General features: G+C 34.5%; 1 protein-coding gene across 1 annotated transcript in view; it reads right to left on the reverse strand.

Annotated features, from left to right (window-relative positions):
* EYS (eyes shut homolog) overlaps window positions 1-20,596 on the reverse strand; it is an 853,574-nt gene that overhangs the window by 538,259 nt on the left and 294,719 nt on the right. Inside the window, exons 16-20 of the mRNA XM_027644956.1 lie at window positions 15,037-15,159; window positions 13,208-13,321; window positions 11,956-12,069; window positions 11,393-11,506; window positions 3,001-3,012 (exon numbers count right to left, since the gene is read on the reverse strand). Of these exons, the coding sequence (XP_027500757.1) occupies window positions 3,001-3,012; window positions 11,393-11,506; window positions 11,956-12,069; window positions 13,208-13,321; window positions 15,037-15,159 (477 nt within the window). The remainder of the gene's footprint in view (window positions 1-3,000; window positions 3,013-11,392; window positions 11,507-11,955; window positions 12,070-13,207; window positions 13,322-15,036; window positions 15,160-20,596) is intronic.

The raw sequence follows: 20,596 nt of genomic DNA on the forward strand, positions 1-20,596 counted from the left end.
CTAAAGATAGTTAACTGATAAAAGATAGAGAGTAGGTCCAATGATCAAATATGAAAGAATCAAGGACAGAAATTAATTAATTAATTAATAAGTTCAGCACATCTTTCCAACTGTGCTTGTTCCCATTTGACAGATTTAACCTTTTTGCTTGTTTAATTCTTGGCTATATTTTTGTGATTACAATAACAGATTGTCTTTATTAAACCACTAAAGGCTTCTCTATTAGAATAAACCTGAAAGAAAAACAAAAGTATATGCACAAATGGTTAAATTAAATAGTCATTTGAAGGACAATTTCCTTTTCAGTTGCACAATATATTGGATTGAGTAATATATGTCTTTATATATAAGCATAAACCCATAGCATGCACTCATAGTATATAGTATGCTTCTCTATTAGCATACTACATATCAAATAATGAATAATTTATTTGGAATAGCCTTTTTTTTTTGTTTTGTTTAGGAATCAGAAGCATATTGCAAATTCAGAAATTTCATTCTGCTGATATTAATGAGTTCTCTTTTATACTGTGTTTGCTTATAATATTTCTAGAGTAGAATCTTTAAACACCATAAGTGAACACCAAAAATAGATTTTATTTTGCTGATAAAGACTCTCCTGTTAAGGCTATTACTAGAAGTCAAAAGCCTAATTTATAAAAATTACATAGCAAATAAATTGCCTGAGATAAATTTTCATTTCTTTATGTGATACTATTGACATTTGTTTGGTTTATGTGCTCAGCATAAATGTGTACATGAAATGTTTTGATGTGCAGTACTGAATTCTCCTATAATCAGAAGTGGCATCTATTCAACGTTGTTATTCTTTAGGAAAGTAATCTAATAAATAAAACATTTGCTACTAACATTTCAAAGAATTGAACCTGACAACAGTTTTCAAATTCAGCAGTATGGACTGCATCAATGACAAAACATATCTCTTTGCAAACTTCTGGCAATATGGTGAAAATATCTACGGCTAGTACCAGAACAGCAAGTGTTCCATTTGGATGGCAACTTAAATTATAACAAGTAGGCTAGTAATGATGTTAAATATGCACTCATGAGAACAAAAAACTCTCAAGACAGAACAAGTGTTTTGATTGTCAAATGGTTTATGGGGGGTGTTTGGACAAGAGAGGAAGAACCAAGCAGATAGGATCACCAACACTTCGGGGCCAAAGGAAGTAGCTGTGAGGTTATGCAGTGAGCGTCACAGTCCCAGTTCTACTGTCTACTCTGACAGAAACTGCTACTCATCTGACCTTGGTATTTGATCTTTAGACACTAGTTAAGATCTGTACTTATTTATTTTATTTTATAGTACTAGGATACAGCTCCAGTTACTTTATGACACTGGTCACTGAATTTCAGTAGCCTTTCCTAAAGTCTATTTACCGCTGTTATGAAACAGTGTATAACATATAAATGAAGTTAGTAGCATTTTCTTCAAAGAAATGAGAAAATTACAACAGCTTAAAGCATGTCAGGAAGGAACGAAGAGGGAGAAAATCTACAACACAGTAATTTTATATGGCTTGCATGAATACACAAACATTTTAAAAATTCATGTTAATCTAGGGTTTTTTTATTTAAACTTTCATTGTTTAGTTCATATACTCAGGTTCAGAACACAGAGATAATTTTTTCAAAGTTACCCAGAAATATTCCATATACGATTTAAAAGCCAGTGACCAAAGTGAATCTTCCACAATAAGTATATTTTCTTAGATATTTCCTATGTTTTATTTTTTACCATAATCAAATCCTAGAATTAGCTCTGTTGGTTGGAGCATGGTGCTAATAATGCCAATGATGCAGGTCTGATCCCTGAATGAGCCATTCACTTCAGAGTTGAACTCAATGATCCTTGTGGGCTCCTTTCCAACTCAGAATATTATGTGATTCTATGATCATAATGTCACTACAATAGCACTGTTTCAGACATTATCTTTCCAAGATGAACTAAGTAAACTAAATACCATACAATAAAAATAAAAATGTGTTTAGTTATGGGAGATAATCCAGTATATGAAGGCACTATAAGGCTAACTAACAACATCCCCCAACTACCCATACCAAAAAATAAAAATTTAAAAAACAAAAATCCCTGCCCTCAATCTATATGCAACTTACTGTTTTTCCCAAGATTCTTCTTTTGAAATTAGTGTATACAACAATTTTAATTCAAAAAATGTTTTGATCACTTCAGAGAAACGTGCTTTTGTTTTCATCAACTCAGTACCTCTCACTCCTTTTCACTAAGAAAAGGCTTTCATAGACTTACCATAAAATCTCAGGAACACTAATGAGCAAGAAGTTAGATGCCTAAAATTTGAGTTCCCTGTAACTCTAAATATTAAATGTCTTAATGCTAAATATAAGATTATTAGGAGTTCAAAACTTTGAGGAGTTTAGATGTTCCTCTAAGCTTACCATTATTTTACAAACTAGCTGCTTAGTTTGATCTGCTTTGTGGCATATGAAAAGAAAATACCTCCACAACTGAGATGATTAAATGCTAGTAAATGTACATTAAAAAAACCAGAAGTACCATAGAAGTAGATTGGAAGAAAAAGAAAATAACTGAAGCATGCATATATTGATATTACTTGAAATTAAGCTGAGTATTATCGTAACAGTTTAAAAACATAGCAAATGTTTTCTTACAGTTCAAATTTGTAGCAAATTCATTCTTTTTCTTGGAATTCAAATTCTACTTTCCATGAAAGGAATTGCTTTATGATTCTGTATATAATCAGTGAAAAGGTATTTTCTGTGAAATCCATACTAATTGACAATCATATGTTTGTTTTGTTTTCTAAAGGAAGGATGTTTGAAAAGCAATACTTAGCACTTTCCAAGTAAAAAACAATTTGTTAATTGTATATGGTAATGCAGAGCATGCAACAATGGTGAAGCAGAATATAAGGAAGACCCACACCACAAACTTTAAAATTAAAATCACACAGAGATGCATATATTATTGCTCCATACCTGTATAAATTTCTGTAAAAACAGAGAAAATCAGAAGTTGAATATATTATTTAAGTACCTTTTTTCTTCAAAATATAAAAGTTTATAATGATTAAACAATAAAGATATGTCTTTGTCCACATCTGTGAATTTCATATTTCAACACAAAAATAAGTTTCACTCTTTCTCAGAAAACAAAAGAATTCTACTAAGGAAAACAATAAATGAAAATTTATTTCCTACTGAAATGCATGGGTATGCTTTTCATTCTTTACCTTATCTAAATCAGCATTCAACTGAAATTAACAGTATGTGTGGAAAATTTACGGAAAACTTTTATCAAATTCAGGTTTTCCTTATGGCCTAGGACCTGTGTGTGTCATTTTGAGTTATAGTAATGGTTAACTTTAGTTCAGGTAGTCAAACCCTTCTGTGTTATGAGATTCCATTTTCATTTTCTTAAAATTGGACAGATATTATTTATAGTAGCTGATATCAAGATTATAATTGATTACTTTTATTTGTGTATTGGCAGATGACCCTACACCATAAATAGGACACTCCATGTAAAAATAAAGCTACAAACATTTCCTTCCAAAGCCAAAAAAAACCTTCTGAAATTTGGTAAACTTTTCTTTGAGCAACAGCAATGTCCTCATAATTTGTAGAGAAACCAGGGAAAAGGTAACCACGTTTTAAGTGTTTGAAAAACTGTGATTTGCACATGCTTTCTGGAAAGCTAAGGGACAGATTTTTATTTTTAATGAAAATATTTTGTATCATCTACATTACTTAAATCTACTCTCTCTAACAGAGATCTTGTACACCATTCTCACAGAATGGTGGATGAAATTCAAACCCCTTGTCAGATATAGATGACTGGATTTACACATGCAGTATTCCCAGAGTAATCATAGCTGTAAAGGCTTAGAAATTTTTTCTTGTGGATCAAGATGTGTCCCAAGGTGCAAACTAAAAGCAGAGTTGAAACTACAGCATGTACCTCACTAAATTTATGTGGACAGAGTTAGCAAACAGGGCTTTTAGAGATGCCTTTGTGTTTTCAGTGCTGTTCTGGAAGGCCATGGGTCTCCTACAGATCTTGTCATATCTGCCAGACCCTTGTGGATATCTAACATACCCAAGAGCATCTCAATTGACACTAGAAATGACTAGGAAAAAGACTTGTCTCTGAATTGTTTATTTTTTGGAGACAGAAGCAGCTGTCGATACAAAAAACAACAGAAATATCAGAGCAAATTATCAAAGTCCTGCAGTGACTTCTTATGTGCATCAGCAGCAAGTCCTGGTTCATACTGATTCCTGTTTAGGCATTGTATATCCTTCTTTATTGGTCTGAGGATATGCATTTTCTAGGTAATATGCCACAAATGTGACCACTCTGCTTCTCTTCCCTCAAAAAGCTCCTACGTGACGCAGAATGCCCTTCATATATCAATGCACTTGGTTGCATTTTTCCCCTAAATAAAATTTTATTTGACTGTTCATTGTCAAGATAGTGGAAAAAACAGATAAAACCCGATGTTGAACAGGATGTAGTGTTTTATGGTGTAACACAGAGATATGCTACAAAGAGCCACAGGTCTTGTAAACCTGCCTTTTTGCATGGGTCTTGGCACAGGAAAGACTGAGGTTTGGTCTATGAGCACTGGAAAAGTAATAGTTCCATTATCTCTCTTCTAGTTTTTTTGCCTTCATGAGCACTTACATTTCTTACTTATTATCTGTTTTGTAATTAGCTGTTCCCATAATAGAATGTCCTGTGCTGAAAACTCCATTATCACTCTTGTTTTTCAACAGACTTAAGCATTTTTTTTTTCTGCTGAGTTGCCTTTCTTACTAGTTTACTTTCTTTTGCAACATGTTTAATGGTCGATTACCATTTTTGCTTTAATCTTAATTGGAACACATTTGGAGACATGTTTCATTAAGGCTGCCACAAATAAGTAGACATTTCCTCAGAACTGAATTTCAATTTTCCTCTACAATTGCATATATTTCATTAAACAGGTCATATCTATTAGCAACACCTAGACCAAATACATACAGTGCCTTTTTATAAACAACTCATGTAATAATTTGGATCAAATGATAAAAGTCTGCTACATTTAGTAAAAACAAGTTACTAAACAGCTGAGTTTTTTTTTCTTTTTTTCTTAAGAAAAAAAAAATCATGTCAATTCTTACAGAACTATTACATATTAAATACACAGTCCCTAACTGAAATGAGCATTTTAATGGTTTCTTTCTTCCTGAGCTTTCTTAGGAATAGCAGAATACTGGCTCAGTCAATGGGTAGCAGAAATTTTCTTAGTTAGTTTCATCTTTGCCTTAAATACTGGTGTAGAAAATGGAGAAAATTTGCAGTTCTGGTGTGGTAGTGCAAGATCTGTTGTTAGCTATCAATAATAACAAAGGAGAATAAAGTAGCCTTATACGTTTTGTTTTATCTTCTGTAAAAATGAGCTGGTCTAGGAATTGCAGTGGGATCATTCAACTTTTTGCATGCTAAGAATGCTGAAAAGCAGCATGCATGACACAGGGACAAACTCACTTTGCTACACTCTCAGCAAGGACTGGTGTCTAACAGTTGTGACTAACTTCATTGATGTGGCTGAGTGATACATAGAAATGTTGGCACTTTAAAGCTGTGAACAGGAAGGTTGCATTTATTACTATGGACCTGACTGTTAGAAGAATATTTGAATATGCCTCAAAACAACAAAACCACCAATATGAACAGCATGGATATAAATATAGATATTTACTAATTGGAGTACTCTTGAATACATTTGAATTTTTAATGGAACAAGACACTATTTCCTGATAGAGCCATTGGAGTTTTCATTCTACCTTCCATGAAGCTTTAGGATCTCTAAATGAGATACAGCCTCACCATATGTTTCTCACATGTTCTGCTTTCTGCTGAAGCACTTAATATCAATTCTATAATAACTGTGATCTCATTATAGAAAGGCTCCAATTGTAGAATCAATATATTAATAGAAAAGTTATTATAATAACTCCACAGCTAAGATAGTGTAATGGAATCAAACTCTTAATAGTAATAATATTAAAATCTTGATTTGTCCTGCAACCAAATCAAGTTTATCTTCCTTCCTTCTCCCAGTTCCAGTTGTTACTTTGTCAGTAGGGAATGCAACAGCTGATTCCTTCTCGCTTTCTGAACTTAACTTCAGAATGTCCACCGATAAAAAATGTTCTATATACACGACTATACTTGTACCTTTGTTATGATAGAAAACAGGTGGAGGAGGGAGACATTTCTAAAAAGAGTAGAATATTTGCAGGTACTAATATATTACAACCAAGTAGAGGCAACTATACGAGAAATATACTGAGGTTAAATCCTGTATGTAAAGAACATTACACTGCAGTATACATAAGCAGCAGCAAGCATGGCAAGTTGCATTTCAGCTTTTGTGTGAAGTGTAATAATGTTTTGTACTATACAAGTTACTGGCAGAACACCAGTGAAAGCAGACAGAAACAGAGAATTGGACTTTTATAACTGGACTGTCATTTTTGATTAATTAGAACATGTTCACAAACACATACAGTACTTCCAGCATAGATAAGTATTATAAATGGCAAAAGCATATTATACAAATCTGGATGCTATTTTTTTTTTCTCCATTTAACCTTAGTCACAGGCTCAGTGAGGCTCAGTAACTTCTAGGATTTCTGTGTGGGTTTACATAGGAGTCTCATTCTGTAAACAGGTTAAAAACATGATCTGGTAAAGATTTTCTTTCGTTAATCAAATCTTGAGCTTTTCCAAAACAAGGTCAAAAGAGCTATGGTGTAAAAGTATTTGGACTTTGAAGTTCATTTCTTATATCTTATCAGGACTACAGGTAAAACTCAATGATTTTAGAAAACAGAAAATCAATTTAGTCCTCCACAGGAGAAGGACTTTGGAGGAAATAGGATGAAAATACTTCAGATATCATATTTAGTAATTAGAAAATTATTAGAAGTTGACAAGGATGTTATTTCATATCTGAATTATGCCTAGATGGACTGTTAGTACACTCAAGGTGTTCATCTAAACATTTGAGAAGAGTCAAAGGTAACAATTTCAGTGGTAAAAATTCCAATGAAATACTAGAATATATAGAAAGACCAGTGATTTACACTAGCTGTGGGGAAATTTTCTCTCAGAGGAACACTAACGGAGAAGAATACATTAATTCTGTCACCATGTTACACCAGCAGCATCAGAAGATATACTTCTCCAGTGCTCTCCATGCATTAACTTTACCATGGAAATTGGATTTTCTAAAAAAAGTTTTGTACCCATAAGAAAAGTAAATCCTCATTCAGATATCAGGTTTGAAGAGTTAATTTGCACAGCCTGGACTGTGGACATTTGAAGAAAACTATATAACAATGCCCAAGCATCATTTTTCTTAAAAGCCTTAGATATCTTCCAGTATTCTGTGGAAGTCAATGGAATGAGTTAAAACATTTTGTCAAATAGAAAAATCTATGTTTTAAAAAAACCAACAAAACAAACCCACTGCACCTCCCAAGAAAAATACAAGAAGCTATGAGTGCATAGAAATATTTTAATTAAATTTCTATGACTTTTCTTATTCATATAAGATTAATGTAACAGTTTGTTAAGATTTATTAAAATAAAAAAATAAACATTCAGGATATCAAAAAGTTTGTGGCACATAAATATTAGTAGCTATACTTGCTCTCAATAGATTTGAAATGTGAAGAAAGTAAAAATTTTCTGTTTCCTTTTCAAAACCAAGAGGAAATCAAGGAAAAGAAAAAACAAAATGGAAAAATCAAAACTTCCTGGTCATAATCATCCACAGTCTCCTTGTCAAAATAAACAAATGAGAATAGACAAGAAAATAAAGAAGAAAGCGAGATAAACATATAGAAAGAAGTTTCTACACATAGAATCAATTTCTAGCTCAGTCTGACAGGTTACCTTTCATAAGAATGCACCTGAATGTCCAAATCATGCTCTGTATTCTGTATTTCTCCATTCAGTATAATAGAGGTCTGATATACACTTCTTGATCAACTGGTAAATGTTCCTAATATATTACACGTTACTAGTAGTAAAGCATGCCCTTCAAGTCAGATTTTGTGATTAGAGAATCAAATCTTTGCAATATATTATGGAAATACAACTTCAGATTGTTTTCCAAGCAAATGACAGCATTCATAATACAGTATTTATGGTTTTCCACTGAGAATATCGCAAGCAAGAAAAACTGTGAAAATACTTAAAAGTACAACAGGTGTTCCTACATAACTTCTACCATTAACATCACATATGTACTTTCTTAACAAAATAATTCTGTGATCTGTAATTAGTGCACACAGAGCTATTCATTACAGTAACCTGAATGTATTCACACAGTTAAAAAACATAGTTTAACTAACCATTATATTGGCTTACTATGAATCTCTTAAAGACTACATTTACAACAGTTTAATACTAAATAAACAGATGGTGTGAGACTGAGGTAGAGTTTTCATATGACACTAAATCTTCTTTTATTTATACCAACATAAATCTAGGCAACATCAGTATAAGAATTTGATCTTGGAAGGTGTTGAGCAGAGTTATAAACCAGTGAACAGTCTCAGACATGCTATACAAAGAATATTATCATAGAATAGAACATAATATAGAATAATTTAGATTGGAAAAGATGCCCAAGATCATCGAGTCCAACCTTTGAACAATCACCAGCTTGTCAACTAAACCATAGTACTAAGCACCATGTCCAGTCATTTCTTCAACACCTCCAGGGAGGGCAACTCCACTGCTTCCCTGGACAGCCCATTCCAATGCTTAAACACCCTTTCAGTGAAGAAATTCTTCCTGATGTCCAACGTGAACCTCCCCTGGCACAGCTTGAGGTCATTTCTTCTTGTCCTGTCACTAGTTACCTGGGAGAAGAGGCTGACCCCCACCTTGCTACAACCACCTTTCAGGTAGTTGTAGAGAGTGATAAGGTCTTCTCTGAGCCTCCTCTTGTCCAGGCTAAAAAATCCCAATTCCCTCAGTCGCTCTTCATATCACTTACTCTCCATAACCTTCTCCAGCTCCATTGCCTTTCTCTTGACACGCTTCAGCACTTCAATGTTTTTCTTGTAGTGAGGGGCCTAGAACTGGACACAGTACTCAAGACGTGACCTCATTAGTGCTGAGTACAGCGGGACAGTCCTGCTGACCATACTATTTCATACAGGCCAGGATACCATTGGCCTTCTTGGTCACCTCGACACACTGCTGGCTCATGTTCAGCTGGCTGTTGACCAGAGCCCCCAGGTCCATCTCTGCCAGGCAGCTTCCCAGCCACTCTGCCCCCAGACACTGCCTGGGGTTGTTGTGACCCAAGTGCAGGACCCAGCACTTGGCCTTATTGAACCACATACCATTAGCCTTGGCCCATTGATCCACTGCATCCAGCTCCCTCTGAAGAGCCTTCCTACCTTTCACCCACCTTGGTGTCATCTGCAAACTGACTGAGGGTGCCCTCGATCCCCTCATCCAGATCACCAATAAAGATATTAAACAGGACTGACCCCAACGCTGAGCCCTGGGGAACTGCACTAGTGACCAGCCACCAGCTGGATGTGGCTCCATTCACCACCACTCTCAGGACCTGGCCATCCAGCCAGTTCTTAATCCTCCCAAGTCATGGGCTGAGAGCTTTTCCAGGAGAATGCCATGGGAGATAATATAAAAGGCTTTACTGAAGTCCAGATAGACAGTTCTGATCCACAGCCTTTCCCTCATCCACTGGGTGGGTCACCTGGTCATAAAAGGAGATCAGGTTGGTCAAGCAGGACTTCACTTTCCTAAACCCGTGCTGACTGGGCCTGATCCCCTGTTTGCTCTGAATGTGCCACTTATGGCGTAAGTGCCATGATGGCACTTATGATGATCTCTTCCAAAACCTTGTCAGGCATCAAAGTCAAGCTGACAGGCCTGTAGTACCCTGAATCCTCCTTCCAACCCTTCTTGTAGATGATTGTCCCACTGGCAAACCTCCAGTTATCTGGTACCTTCCCATTTAGCCAGAACTGATGATAAATGATGGCAAGTGGCTTGGTGAGCTCTTCTGCCAGCTCCTCAGTATCCTCGAGTGAATCCTATCTGGTCCCATAGATTTGTGAGTGTCTAAGTGGCACAGCAGGTTATTAACTACTTTCTCCTGTTATGTTCTCAGAGGATCTCAGTTACATTTTATGAATCTTGCCAGCAGGGCTTAACTTTTCCATTGAGAGTATGAGATGCTGCTAGCTTCTTGAAGGTTGGCTACAGAAATCTTGACTTCCTAAATTTTTAATTATTTACTTAAATATCTAAACGAATAACAAGTCTTTTGAAAATATTACTTCTTTTGTAACAAGTACTTCAGAGACCAGTATTTCTAACCATGTACTGAAAATAATTTCACATCTTCCTGCACAGAGGTAATTCTGGTCCTACAGTAGTCATTTACTTGTGATTGTACTAGATTTTATTCAGTAGAACATAAATTAAAACTAATGAAAATGACAAACTAAATTTTGGCCATTAATTAAAATAATAAGAACAAACACAAGTGTTTATTCACGAGCTCATGAATAAAAAATTTTATTCAAGCATCTTGCCTAAAAGGGAAAAGTTCTCTTGTTTCAATGTATCAAGAAAATTGCCTTTTAATGATTGTTCTGGAATCCTAAGTATGTTTCATTATATTGAACTGCTAAGGAAAAATGTGTTTATATTTAATTTATAAATCAATAGGTGTTTTTAATTGACATTATCACTTGAACTAGATGTGCTCAAGAACATAATACACTTTATTTTAAATTATTTTAACAGTGAGTATTTAAAATTTAATACTAAAATTTCTATGAAAAAGATGACAATAAACCTTGTAATTTAAATGTATTACCTTTAAAATCATCAAAAGAAATAATCACACAGAGTTTCTGGATTCCAAGGGAGCTATAAATTACTTTCTAATAACGAAAAAGTAATTCATAAAATACCATGACCAATAAAATTAGAGAGAAAACTGTAGAGAAGAAACCAATCTTTCTGATGACAGTTTAATGGACATGTAGCTCTCATTTTGTAAGCAATCTTGTTCTGTTAATAAACTGATTTTAAATTATCAATTTTTATTAATAAATAAACACACCTAGTAGATATAAAAACAATGTTTCTTCACCTTACTTGCAACACAGGGTATATTTGGCTGGTTATCTTAAAAGCTTTGCTTGAGAAAATAAAGGACTAATAATGCTGTAGGAAGAGTGAAATGAGTTCAGACAATTGATAGAAATGCTTTCTAAAGTTAATTATATTTGCTTTCCCCTCTCCCTTGGTGTTCATTACCTTTAAACGGAGCCACACATTGGCAGAAATAATTACCAGGTTGGTCAATGCAGGTGGCTCCATTCTTGCAGGGAAATGAAGCACACTCATCTATATCTGTTTCACATCTTGCACCTTTGAAAAGATGAAAGATTTGAACACTTACTAAGACAATCAGGTGCCAATTCCAATTTATTTGTACCACAAAAATCTCAAGCAACTTTTGAAGAGAAGCTAACATACATCAGCCAAATAAAGAACCACACTACTAATATCAGCATCCATTTAGCTTTTATCACCACAAATACATAACAACTTATTTCTGAGTTACTAAATGATAACTAATCTTCCCTGTTTGTGTAAGCTTTGAAGGGCTTTTTAAATGTGGACTAATTTATCTTGTACTATGTAGTTTGTAGATGCAGTCAGAGTTCCAGTTTGTTGGAATGGAAATGAAACATTACACCAGGGTAGATAAAGAGAAATGAGAATAATACACAAGCAAATTAGTCCATAATGTCTTAATGGATGCTTTGTGGACTACCTTGCTGTGGAAAACAAGGTTCACCATGAAAACAACTCACCAGTAAAGCCAGGCAGACAGATGCACTCATAGCCACCGATAAGGTCTGCACATGATGCATTATGAAAACATGGAGAAGAGTGGCATTCATTTATATTTGCTTCACAAGTTGTACCTGTACATATAAATTAGGCAAAGGGGAGAGAAGTTACTCCATAGCACATTTAGTTAAAAACCAAACATTAACTGAATATAGTCACATACTAGAATGTGTTTTACATCCTTTTTATATTCATATTCAGGAATCTATGACAGATGTTCATCTTCTAAATGTTTAAGTTGTTCACTAATTTTTCAAAAATATTAAAAGTATAGTCATCAAATAGATTCCTAGGGCTTAAAGACAATTTTCCTATTATATGAATATAGAAGAGCAGAAAACAAATTACACCAAATATAATGTACTGCACTAAAGTGACGAGAGGAAATATTTCTTGTGTTCATGATAAGGCAACAGATGTACTCCTAGAAAATTGAAAAAGAAATCTGTTATAGATAGAAGAAAATTTATTCCAATCTAGACTATAGCTAAAACCCTCACATAACTACTCAAGTGTAAAAATACTTTATTGCTAATATTTCTCAGTGAACTTAATTTTTTATCATTTGAAGAATAAGTGAAAAATTACATCAATTGCAAGGTTTGGGAGTTAAAGGAATTTTAAGAAACAAAAATGTGATATTTTTTCTGAATATAACTAGCAGTAGAAATGTAATGTTTTGCACTATGACATTTGAATTATGGATTATTAAAAAGCCATGTTTAAAAAATGGTGCTCTAAAATTAAAATGGATACACTTTAAATTCTTGATCTGAGCTTAAAGCAAATAATAGCTACAGATATTATTGGATCTACTTCTCAAAGTGATTAAATTTTTTATATGAACTGTACAAATATGCCAAAACCAAAACTTTTACCACATGTTGTTTTTTTCCTCAATTCTATTGTATTAAAGCTACCAAATGTTTAAAAATCTTGCAGAAAAGAGTATCTTCTATTTGCAAAATTTCACAGAACCCCACAAATCTGTTTTCAACAGCCAAGCCACCAGTCAGCAGCAAACACTCAGACCCAGGCTATAACGAAAACAAAATAGATAATTTGGTCAAGATGCAGTTTCCCTAACTGACATGTTTATAACTTCAGATGATAACCATATAAGTATATATGCATCTTGTCCAATATGTTAAAAAATTAGTGTAAAACTCAAAGTAGATTTACTAAGTTATAGTTCTGTGGATTTTTTAATACCTTCAAATCCATCCTGACAGATGCAACTGAAGGCATTCAGACGATCAACACAAGTAGCTCCATTGTGACAAGGGCCACTAAGACACTCATTCACTTCAATCTCGCAGTTATGACCTGGAAACAAGTGAAGGTTTCACTTCAGTAGGAACACACCACTTGTGAGTCACCAGGGGAAGCAGCAACAACAAAATTAAATAACTGAGGTTAGAGAATTTTTACCAATGAGCCATAAAATGTCTTTGGGGAATTCATTTCTTGGTGATTAAAGGCAAAAATAGAGTGTATATTTAGAACATAATGTTCAACAAAGATTGGATGAGAATACTACAGATTATAGATGTAGTCAAAAATTCTCATATTTTCATTTTTTAAGGACAATAAAGCCTTGAGTTTTCCTAAAACATCACAAAAGTGTAAGTATGGTATCGAAGTCAAAATATTAAAATATCAGTGTTTTCTCTAATATTATTTTTTCATTGATTTATTAATTTGTTATGAAGATCTCTATAGGAAATATTGGGAAAGATTTTCATTATGGACACATTTTCATTTTTTTAAAATTAATAATTAACAAGTTAGGTATTGACACGTATTTCTAAACATATGAAGGAAAAAAATATAGATGCTGATTTCTAGTTGTGAATGTGGTATCTAATATTTTTTTCTGGTCTTTGAGGTAGAAAAAAGCTGAGAAAGTATTTGCTTTTTGTATATGAATTATCCAAACAGCTAATAATGGCATCAAATTTATTATTATTTATACCTAAAAGATAGGTAGAAACCTCCTGATTGCTTCAGAGGGGCTTTCAAGTTTTTGTTTGGCCATAGAAAAAGTATACAATAAAAATACCAATCCACTGTTATTTAGATACAGTATAAGAATTTAAATGAACATTTCAATAAAATAAGACCTCACAAATAATTATCACAAGTAACATCATACAATTTTATGTATAATGATAATAATAAACCAACCTTAGAAACAGCCTATAGCATTTCATTACATTAAAGACATAAATATTACAGCTATTAAATTACAGATTATTTCACCTAAATGGATACCTACAATAGTATGTGGAGCAAAAAGTTAAGAGGTATGCAGTCTATTCAGGATCTGAGTTCCTCTGGTTGTCTGTGTCCTCCTTAACTATTGAGAGAGAGTGTAGTGTCATCTTACTACTGTTTTAGGAGCCCTGTCCAAGTCCCTGGAGTTAGACAGGATGGATCCAGGTTGCAGGGCTGATCTACCACTCAGGGAATTCCTACTGCCCTTGATTATTTTGTCATATAGCTGATCAAAGATATATGTCTCTGTATCTAGAGATATTTTTTTTTTTACACTGTAATCTGGAATTGCCATGACAGTATGCTGACATAGCCAAACTAATTTTAATCTAGTCAGATTAATGACAATGACATGCAGTGCATATTTAAACATGAGTAGTTAAACCTGCTCGGGATCTTGAATGTACATTGGGCAGCTGACGCCCTTGTTACTGCAGACTTTTTATTACAGAGAGCATGAAGAAGATAAATTAAGGCCAACTTGCATATGGCTGTGAGTTCAAATCACATCAGTGCAAGACAGACACCATATCTAAAATAGTATAAGTAATTACTGGAGTGGAAATAGTCCCTTGTAGTCAGTATTTTTTACAGCTGAATACTCTTACACAGCCAAGTACTTTTGTGTGTCAGGAAATAAAAATTTTTTCTGCCTGAATCAGAGGCACACTGCTAAATCATATCTATTGTTACTTTTGAATAACCTTCTTTTCTCTGGTTTAGGACTAACTTAAACATGTTAAACAACACCACTTTGAGCCTACCTATAAAGCCAGGTGCACAGAAACAAAGATAACCATCCAATGTCTCTTTACAGATGCTGGAGGCTCCACATGGCTGTGATAGGCAGGCAGCAACATCTGCTTCACAGAATTGACCAGTAAAACCTGATGAAAAATAGAGTAATAGACAACATAAGAAATTTACTATCACATTTAGTCCAGAAAAACAGACAAGTGATAAACCAATTTACTATGTAATTTTCTGCTCTTATGTTTCAAAATCGTATTTAGTATAGGGTAAAATATTCCAGTCTCTTTGAAAGTTTCAGTTTCATATACAAAGCAATTCTAAATGGAACAATTAGATAATGATAAAGTCAATGGTAAAGCAGTACTTGCAATAATAATAAAATACATTCAAGACACGATGACTCTTCATGAGAATTAGATAGAATGTCAAATTCTTCAAGTGGTTTTACACAAAATTCCTATTAGTGAGCACATTGTTGATAAAAGTCTTCCGAGTTTTAGTATGGTGGTCTGTCACCACACTAAGAAAACATCCTATGTTTCTAAATGAATAAAAAAAAAAATTGTCCCAATACATTCTCTTATAAAGCAGGTATTACAAGAACAGACATGTTTGGCAGCATATTGGCATTGATTTTTTGAACCAGTTAACTTGTAGTTAATAAGAAACTTAATCTTGTGAAAACTAAGCATCTATGTTTCCTATTGAGGGGTATGGATGCACAACATTTAAAAAATAAATTTGAAAGATAAAACATTAAACTACATTTTACACTTTAGGTATATTGGCCATGATATAGTTTCTGAAGCCATCATCCAGTAAGAAAAATCATAATTTTCATTGATAATAGCTCCTTTATTTTTGAACATACACAATAACAAATTTCAAGTGTATATTTGTTTCACTAAAAAAAATTCAAACAAAATAAAAGTAATAAATTGATATAAAGCAATTGAAAAATTAATCCATGGGTGTGGCGCTAGTATCCAAATTCTGAATATAACTGTGAAGTTTCAAATTTTAGACAGTTTTTTGTTACTTTGGTCATAAACCCTCAGTGACTTAAAGTATAAAAAGTATAATTTCCTGGTCTCCTATTAACTGAGTACTTAAAAAATTTCTAAGTATTTTTTGTATGACAAATATCAAAATAGACTGGACCAATTTATTATAATTTAACAAGTGCAGCATGGAAAGCCTCTAAAGATTTAAACCAGAGATTTGGTTCAGTGAGCTAAGCATCGTTAATTGCAATGTCTTACAAGCCAAGTCTGGCTGAAGATCTGAACTTCACATTTAATTTTGAAAAATATTTATAAAGTAATACCATGCTTCAGTAGCACAGGTATTGCCAGAACAGATTTTAGCATACCATTGAGTTGCCCCATACCTGACTTTGTATTCGTCAATATTTTAGACAAAAAGGAGAAAAAGGAAGAGTCTTTGGTCAAAGATGTTCCAAAAAATCTGTATTCCTATAGCATAATGTGATAGTTTTAAAAACCAAACACAACCTTTTGTGTTTCAATAGCATTTATAAATGTTTTAATAGCATTTATTAAGTGTGGATTCAGAGTAAAAAAATATTACAAAATTTTAAAAGTTCAGTCCTGCTTGGACCTAGCATAGTATAGTCTTCAAACTAAAGGAAATGTAAACCGTGCTGTTAGGGCATGACTAAAGAGCTCCTGATCTAGAAGATTTTTTAATTTTTGAACATCTTGTTGCAAGTAGTGAGACAGAAACTTCTGACCATCAGGGTAGATTGCTGGAACATGCTGCACTTTAGAAATTCTGGCTTGTAGAACAACCCTTTGAGGCATAAATACAAGACAATGCATATTAAAACTGCCCTACACAGTCACTTTGGTTTCTAAATCAGAAGAAAGGTGTCTTCAAGCTATATTTCAATTCCACCCTGAACACCAGCTGCGCAACATTCTCACACAGCTGAAGTTTTCCTTCCTGTTGACTGCCATTAAAAATTTAAGTCTCTCTCATTTTTGCCTTTGCAAATAGCTGTTAACATCTGCTTACTGAAGTACTACATAAAACTAATATAAAAAATTATTATAAAGTAGTAAAATGGAAACATTGATCAATGATGGTTATCGCTATACACAGATAGATATATGTATAGCTGTTACATGTGATTATGTGACTATCATCTAAGTAGAGATAATGAATATAGGAAAGCTAACACGTTTTTGTCTTTGACAAAATAAAAATGAATATTCATAATAATTTTACAGACTTGAAATAAAGTTCTTAATTATGTATGTTTTTATTTCTGTGTCTTGAATTAATTATCAAAGTACTGCAACTCATACAAATATACCTGAAGTTATTATATTTAGTTGAAGACCAAAGAGTGGTGGGTTCATGGCTCAGTTTTGATATTTAACATCTGGTTTTGAGTAAAGTTTCTCATCAAAACAGATTCAGATGCAGAACTTAAGAATACACTATTTCTTATAAAAAGAAATTATTTTTCTGCTTATTTTTCTGCTACAGATACCCATTTACTTCATAAATTTAGAGAATGGAAATTTAGCAACAGTTTAATTTTTTAATTTTTTTTTCCAGAAATGCCCCATTTACAGTCTTGAGACATTTCTTTCTGACAAATACAAATGACTCCTGACAAAGGTGGTTTTTACTAGTCAGATTATGACACAAGCTCTCCAGGGAGATCATTGCATTGTGATCCATTCTGACATAGTCCAGCCACACAGTGATTCATGGCAATTTCACTACATGGCTCCTTATATTCTGGATGGCAGGTACATCTGAAGCTATTAACTGAAACTTCACATTAAGGGTTATTGTCAGAGGCAGCAGGATTTGATATGCATTAATTCACTGTTATTGAACAAATACTACTTCTGGGAAAAAAGTTATATAGTTCCTGTTAAAATTACATCTAGGAAAAGCTTAAACAGACTGAAAGAAAGAAATGACAGAATTTAATTCATTATCATTAAGATTCATGCATACTAACGGGTTACCAGTCTCTCCTTATTTGTACTGGATGTGACAATAATTACATACAAGCCATTTTATTAATTTGTCTTTTGGAATAGACTGATTACTACTGTTTTTGTTATTCATCACCTATAAGAATGAAATCCTACTTTTCCTTGGGTCCTCTAGAATTTCAAGCACAAAAATTGTTCTTATTGCAAAAATTTTACAGAATATAAAAATTTTAAAAAATGTGCAACCATTAACAGCATAAAAAAAAAATCACCTTTGCATGTGTATTGGGTTTGCATGGCCAGGTTTTGGTAGCAGGGGAGCTACAGGGGTGGCTTCTATCAGAAGCTGCTTGAAGCTTCCCCCACATCCAACAGAGCCAACGCCAGCCAGCTCCAGGACAGACCCCCTGCTGGGCAATGCCAAGCCAATCAGAGGTGGCCTCTGTGATAATATTTAAGAGGAAGAAAAGTTACTGTGCAGGTGTAATGGTGCTCAGAGGAGTGAGAATATATGAGGAGAACAGTTTTGCTGACCACAAGGTCAGTGAAGGAGGGGGGGGAGGTGCTCCAGGTGCCACAGCTGAGGTTCCCCTGCAGCCCGTGGTGCAGACCATGGTGAAGCAGCTGTGCCCCTGAAGCCCATGAAGGTCCACATGGGTGCACAGATCCACCTGCAGCCTCTGGGTCTCCTCCACACCAGAGCAGGTGGATGCCCAAGTGAAGGCTGTGAACCCATGTGAGGTCCATGCTGGCGGAAGCTCCTGGCAGGGCCCTTCGGACCCATGGGGAGTGAAGCCCACATTGGAGCGGCTTTTCCTGGTAGGACTTCTGATCCTCTGGGGGAGACCCACACTGGAACAGGTTATTCTTGGAGGACTCCACCCTGTAGAAAGGATCCCAAGCTGGAGTAGTTCATGGAGAACTGCAGCCCTGGGATGGACTCACATTGGAGAAGTCTGTGGAGAACTAATTCCCATGGGAGGGACCCCACACTTGAGCAGGTGAAGGACACCTCTCCCTGAGCAGCAGCAGAAACAACCTGTGATGAACTGACCGTAACCCTCATGCCCCATGAGAGAGGGATGGGAGGGAGGTGTTTTTAAGATTCTGTTTTTCTTCTCATTATCCTGCTCTAATATTGATTAGTAATAAATTCAATTAATTTCCCCAAGCTGAGTCTGTTTTGACAGTGACAATAAGTGGTAAGTGATCTCTCCCAATCCTTATGAGTCCTCATGAGCTTTTCCTTATGCTTTCTCTCAGCTGTCCATTTGAGGAGGGGAGTGATAGAGTGGCTTTAATGGCTACCGGGCATCCAGCTAGGGTCAACTCACCACACCATGAAAGGCAGGGAAAACAAATAATGCTCTTGCCTCAAACAATACAACAGGAAAATGTTTTATAGTGACCAGCTCCTCTAATAAATAAATATGATTGCTGTATTGAAGCAACCACTTACAACAAGAGAAGATACAGAGGAAGATGCAATTTTCTCTGTTGTATTCTTCTTGCATATTGTTTTATTTCTCAGTCCAGCTTGGGGACAACTTAAAACTTGTGTTTATGTACACATAATCTGTAAGAAAGACGTTATAAGAATGTACTATCATGAGTATTTAGGGTGTTTGTACCTCAGTTTCTTTCCTACATATTCCAGTTTTGAAATAAATAAATAATCTAAGGCAAAGTAATTTCAACAGATTTGCAATTTAATTTTCTGTCATTAGGTTTGAAGTGAAGAATTTCACCAGTTTTAAATCTTTTATGAAGATTCCTCAACTAAGTGATAAGTGAAAAAAATAAAGCTTCTAGGCCAAAAGTCAGTTTTTATCCCATCATGTCATCATTTGATGAAATAACGTTTCATTGGATATTTCTCAAAAAGCTCTAACGGAAGCTGAAAAGTAATCACTGCAACTCACTTTGAATTTTATGTTATGATTTTCTGATAGGAGGACTGAAAACATTTTTTCAGCAAAAACTGGTATACATCGTTTAAGCTCAATTGAATCTGGAGAGGAATCTTAAATAGCAATTAGTCCACCTTCTTACCATTTACTCATTTTGGTATCAACAAATACATATACATTTTATAATATCCTTGATACCACAGAAGTTCTACCTCAGACATATTAAATTGTTTACTGTAAAAACTAATGTGACAATAATGGCAAGCTGATGCACCTGACACAGGCAACAAAAGATGATTTCATCTAGGCTACCGATGAATTTACTCAGAGGTCAGTTCTGATTCATATAGTCCCCAGTGGACAGACTTCACAGGCAGACCTTGCAGAACCAAAAGCATGCCCTTTATAAGCCTGAATCCACATCCCTTTCTGGCCTTCTTTTAAACTTTTACTAAGTAATTACCGTTGGCCAATTCTTCCTAGTCACCTCTATGCTAGAGCAGAAATTCTCGGCACAGACACATTAATTTCCCTTCACTGATACATTTGGAAGAGCTGGTCAACCCTGGAGATTCATTTTTACCTACACATGCTTCAGTTAATGCTCCAACACAGGAGAGTTAAAAGGCATTGTTAATTCCATTACATGAATGCAATCCATCACGGAATCACCCTGTGTACCC

This window comes from Corapipo altera, unplaced genomic scaffold, assembly GCF_003945725.1.
Source record: "Corapipo altera isolate COAL_440 unplaced genomic scaffold, ASM394572v1 2, whole genome shotgun sequence".
NCBI classification, from domain to species: domain Eukaryota; kingdom Metazoa; phylum Chordata; class Aves; order Passeriformes; family Pipridae; genus Corapipo; species Corapipo altera.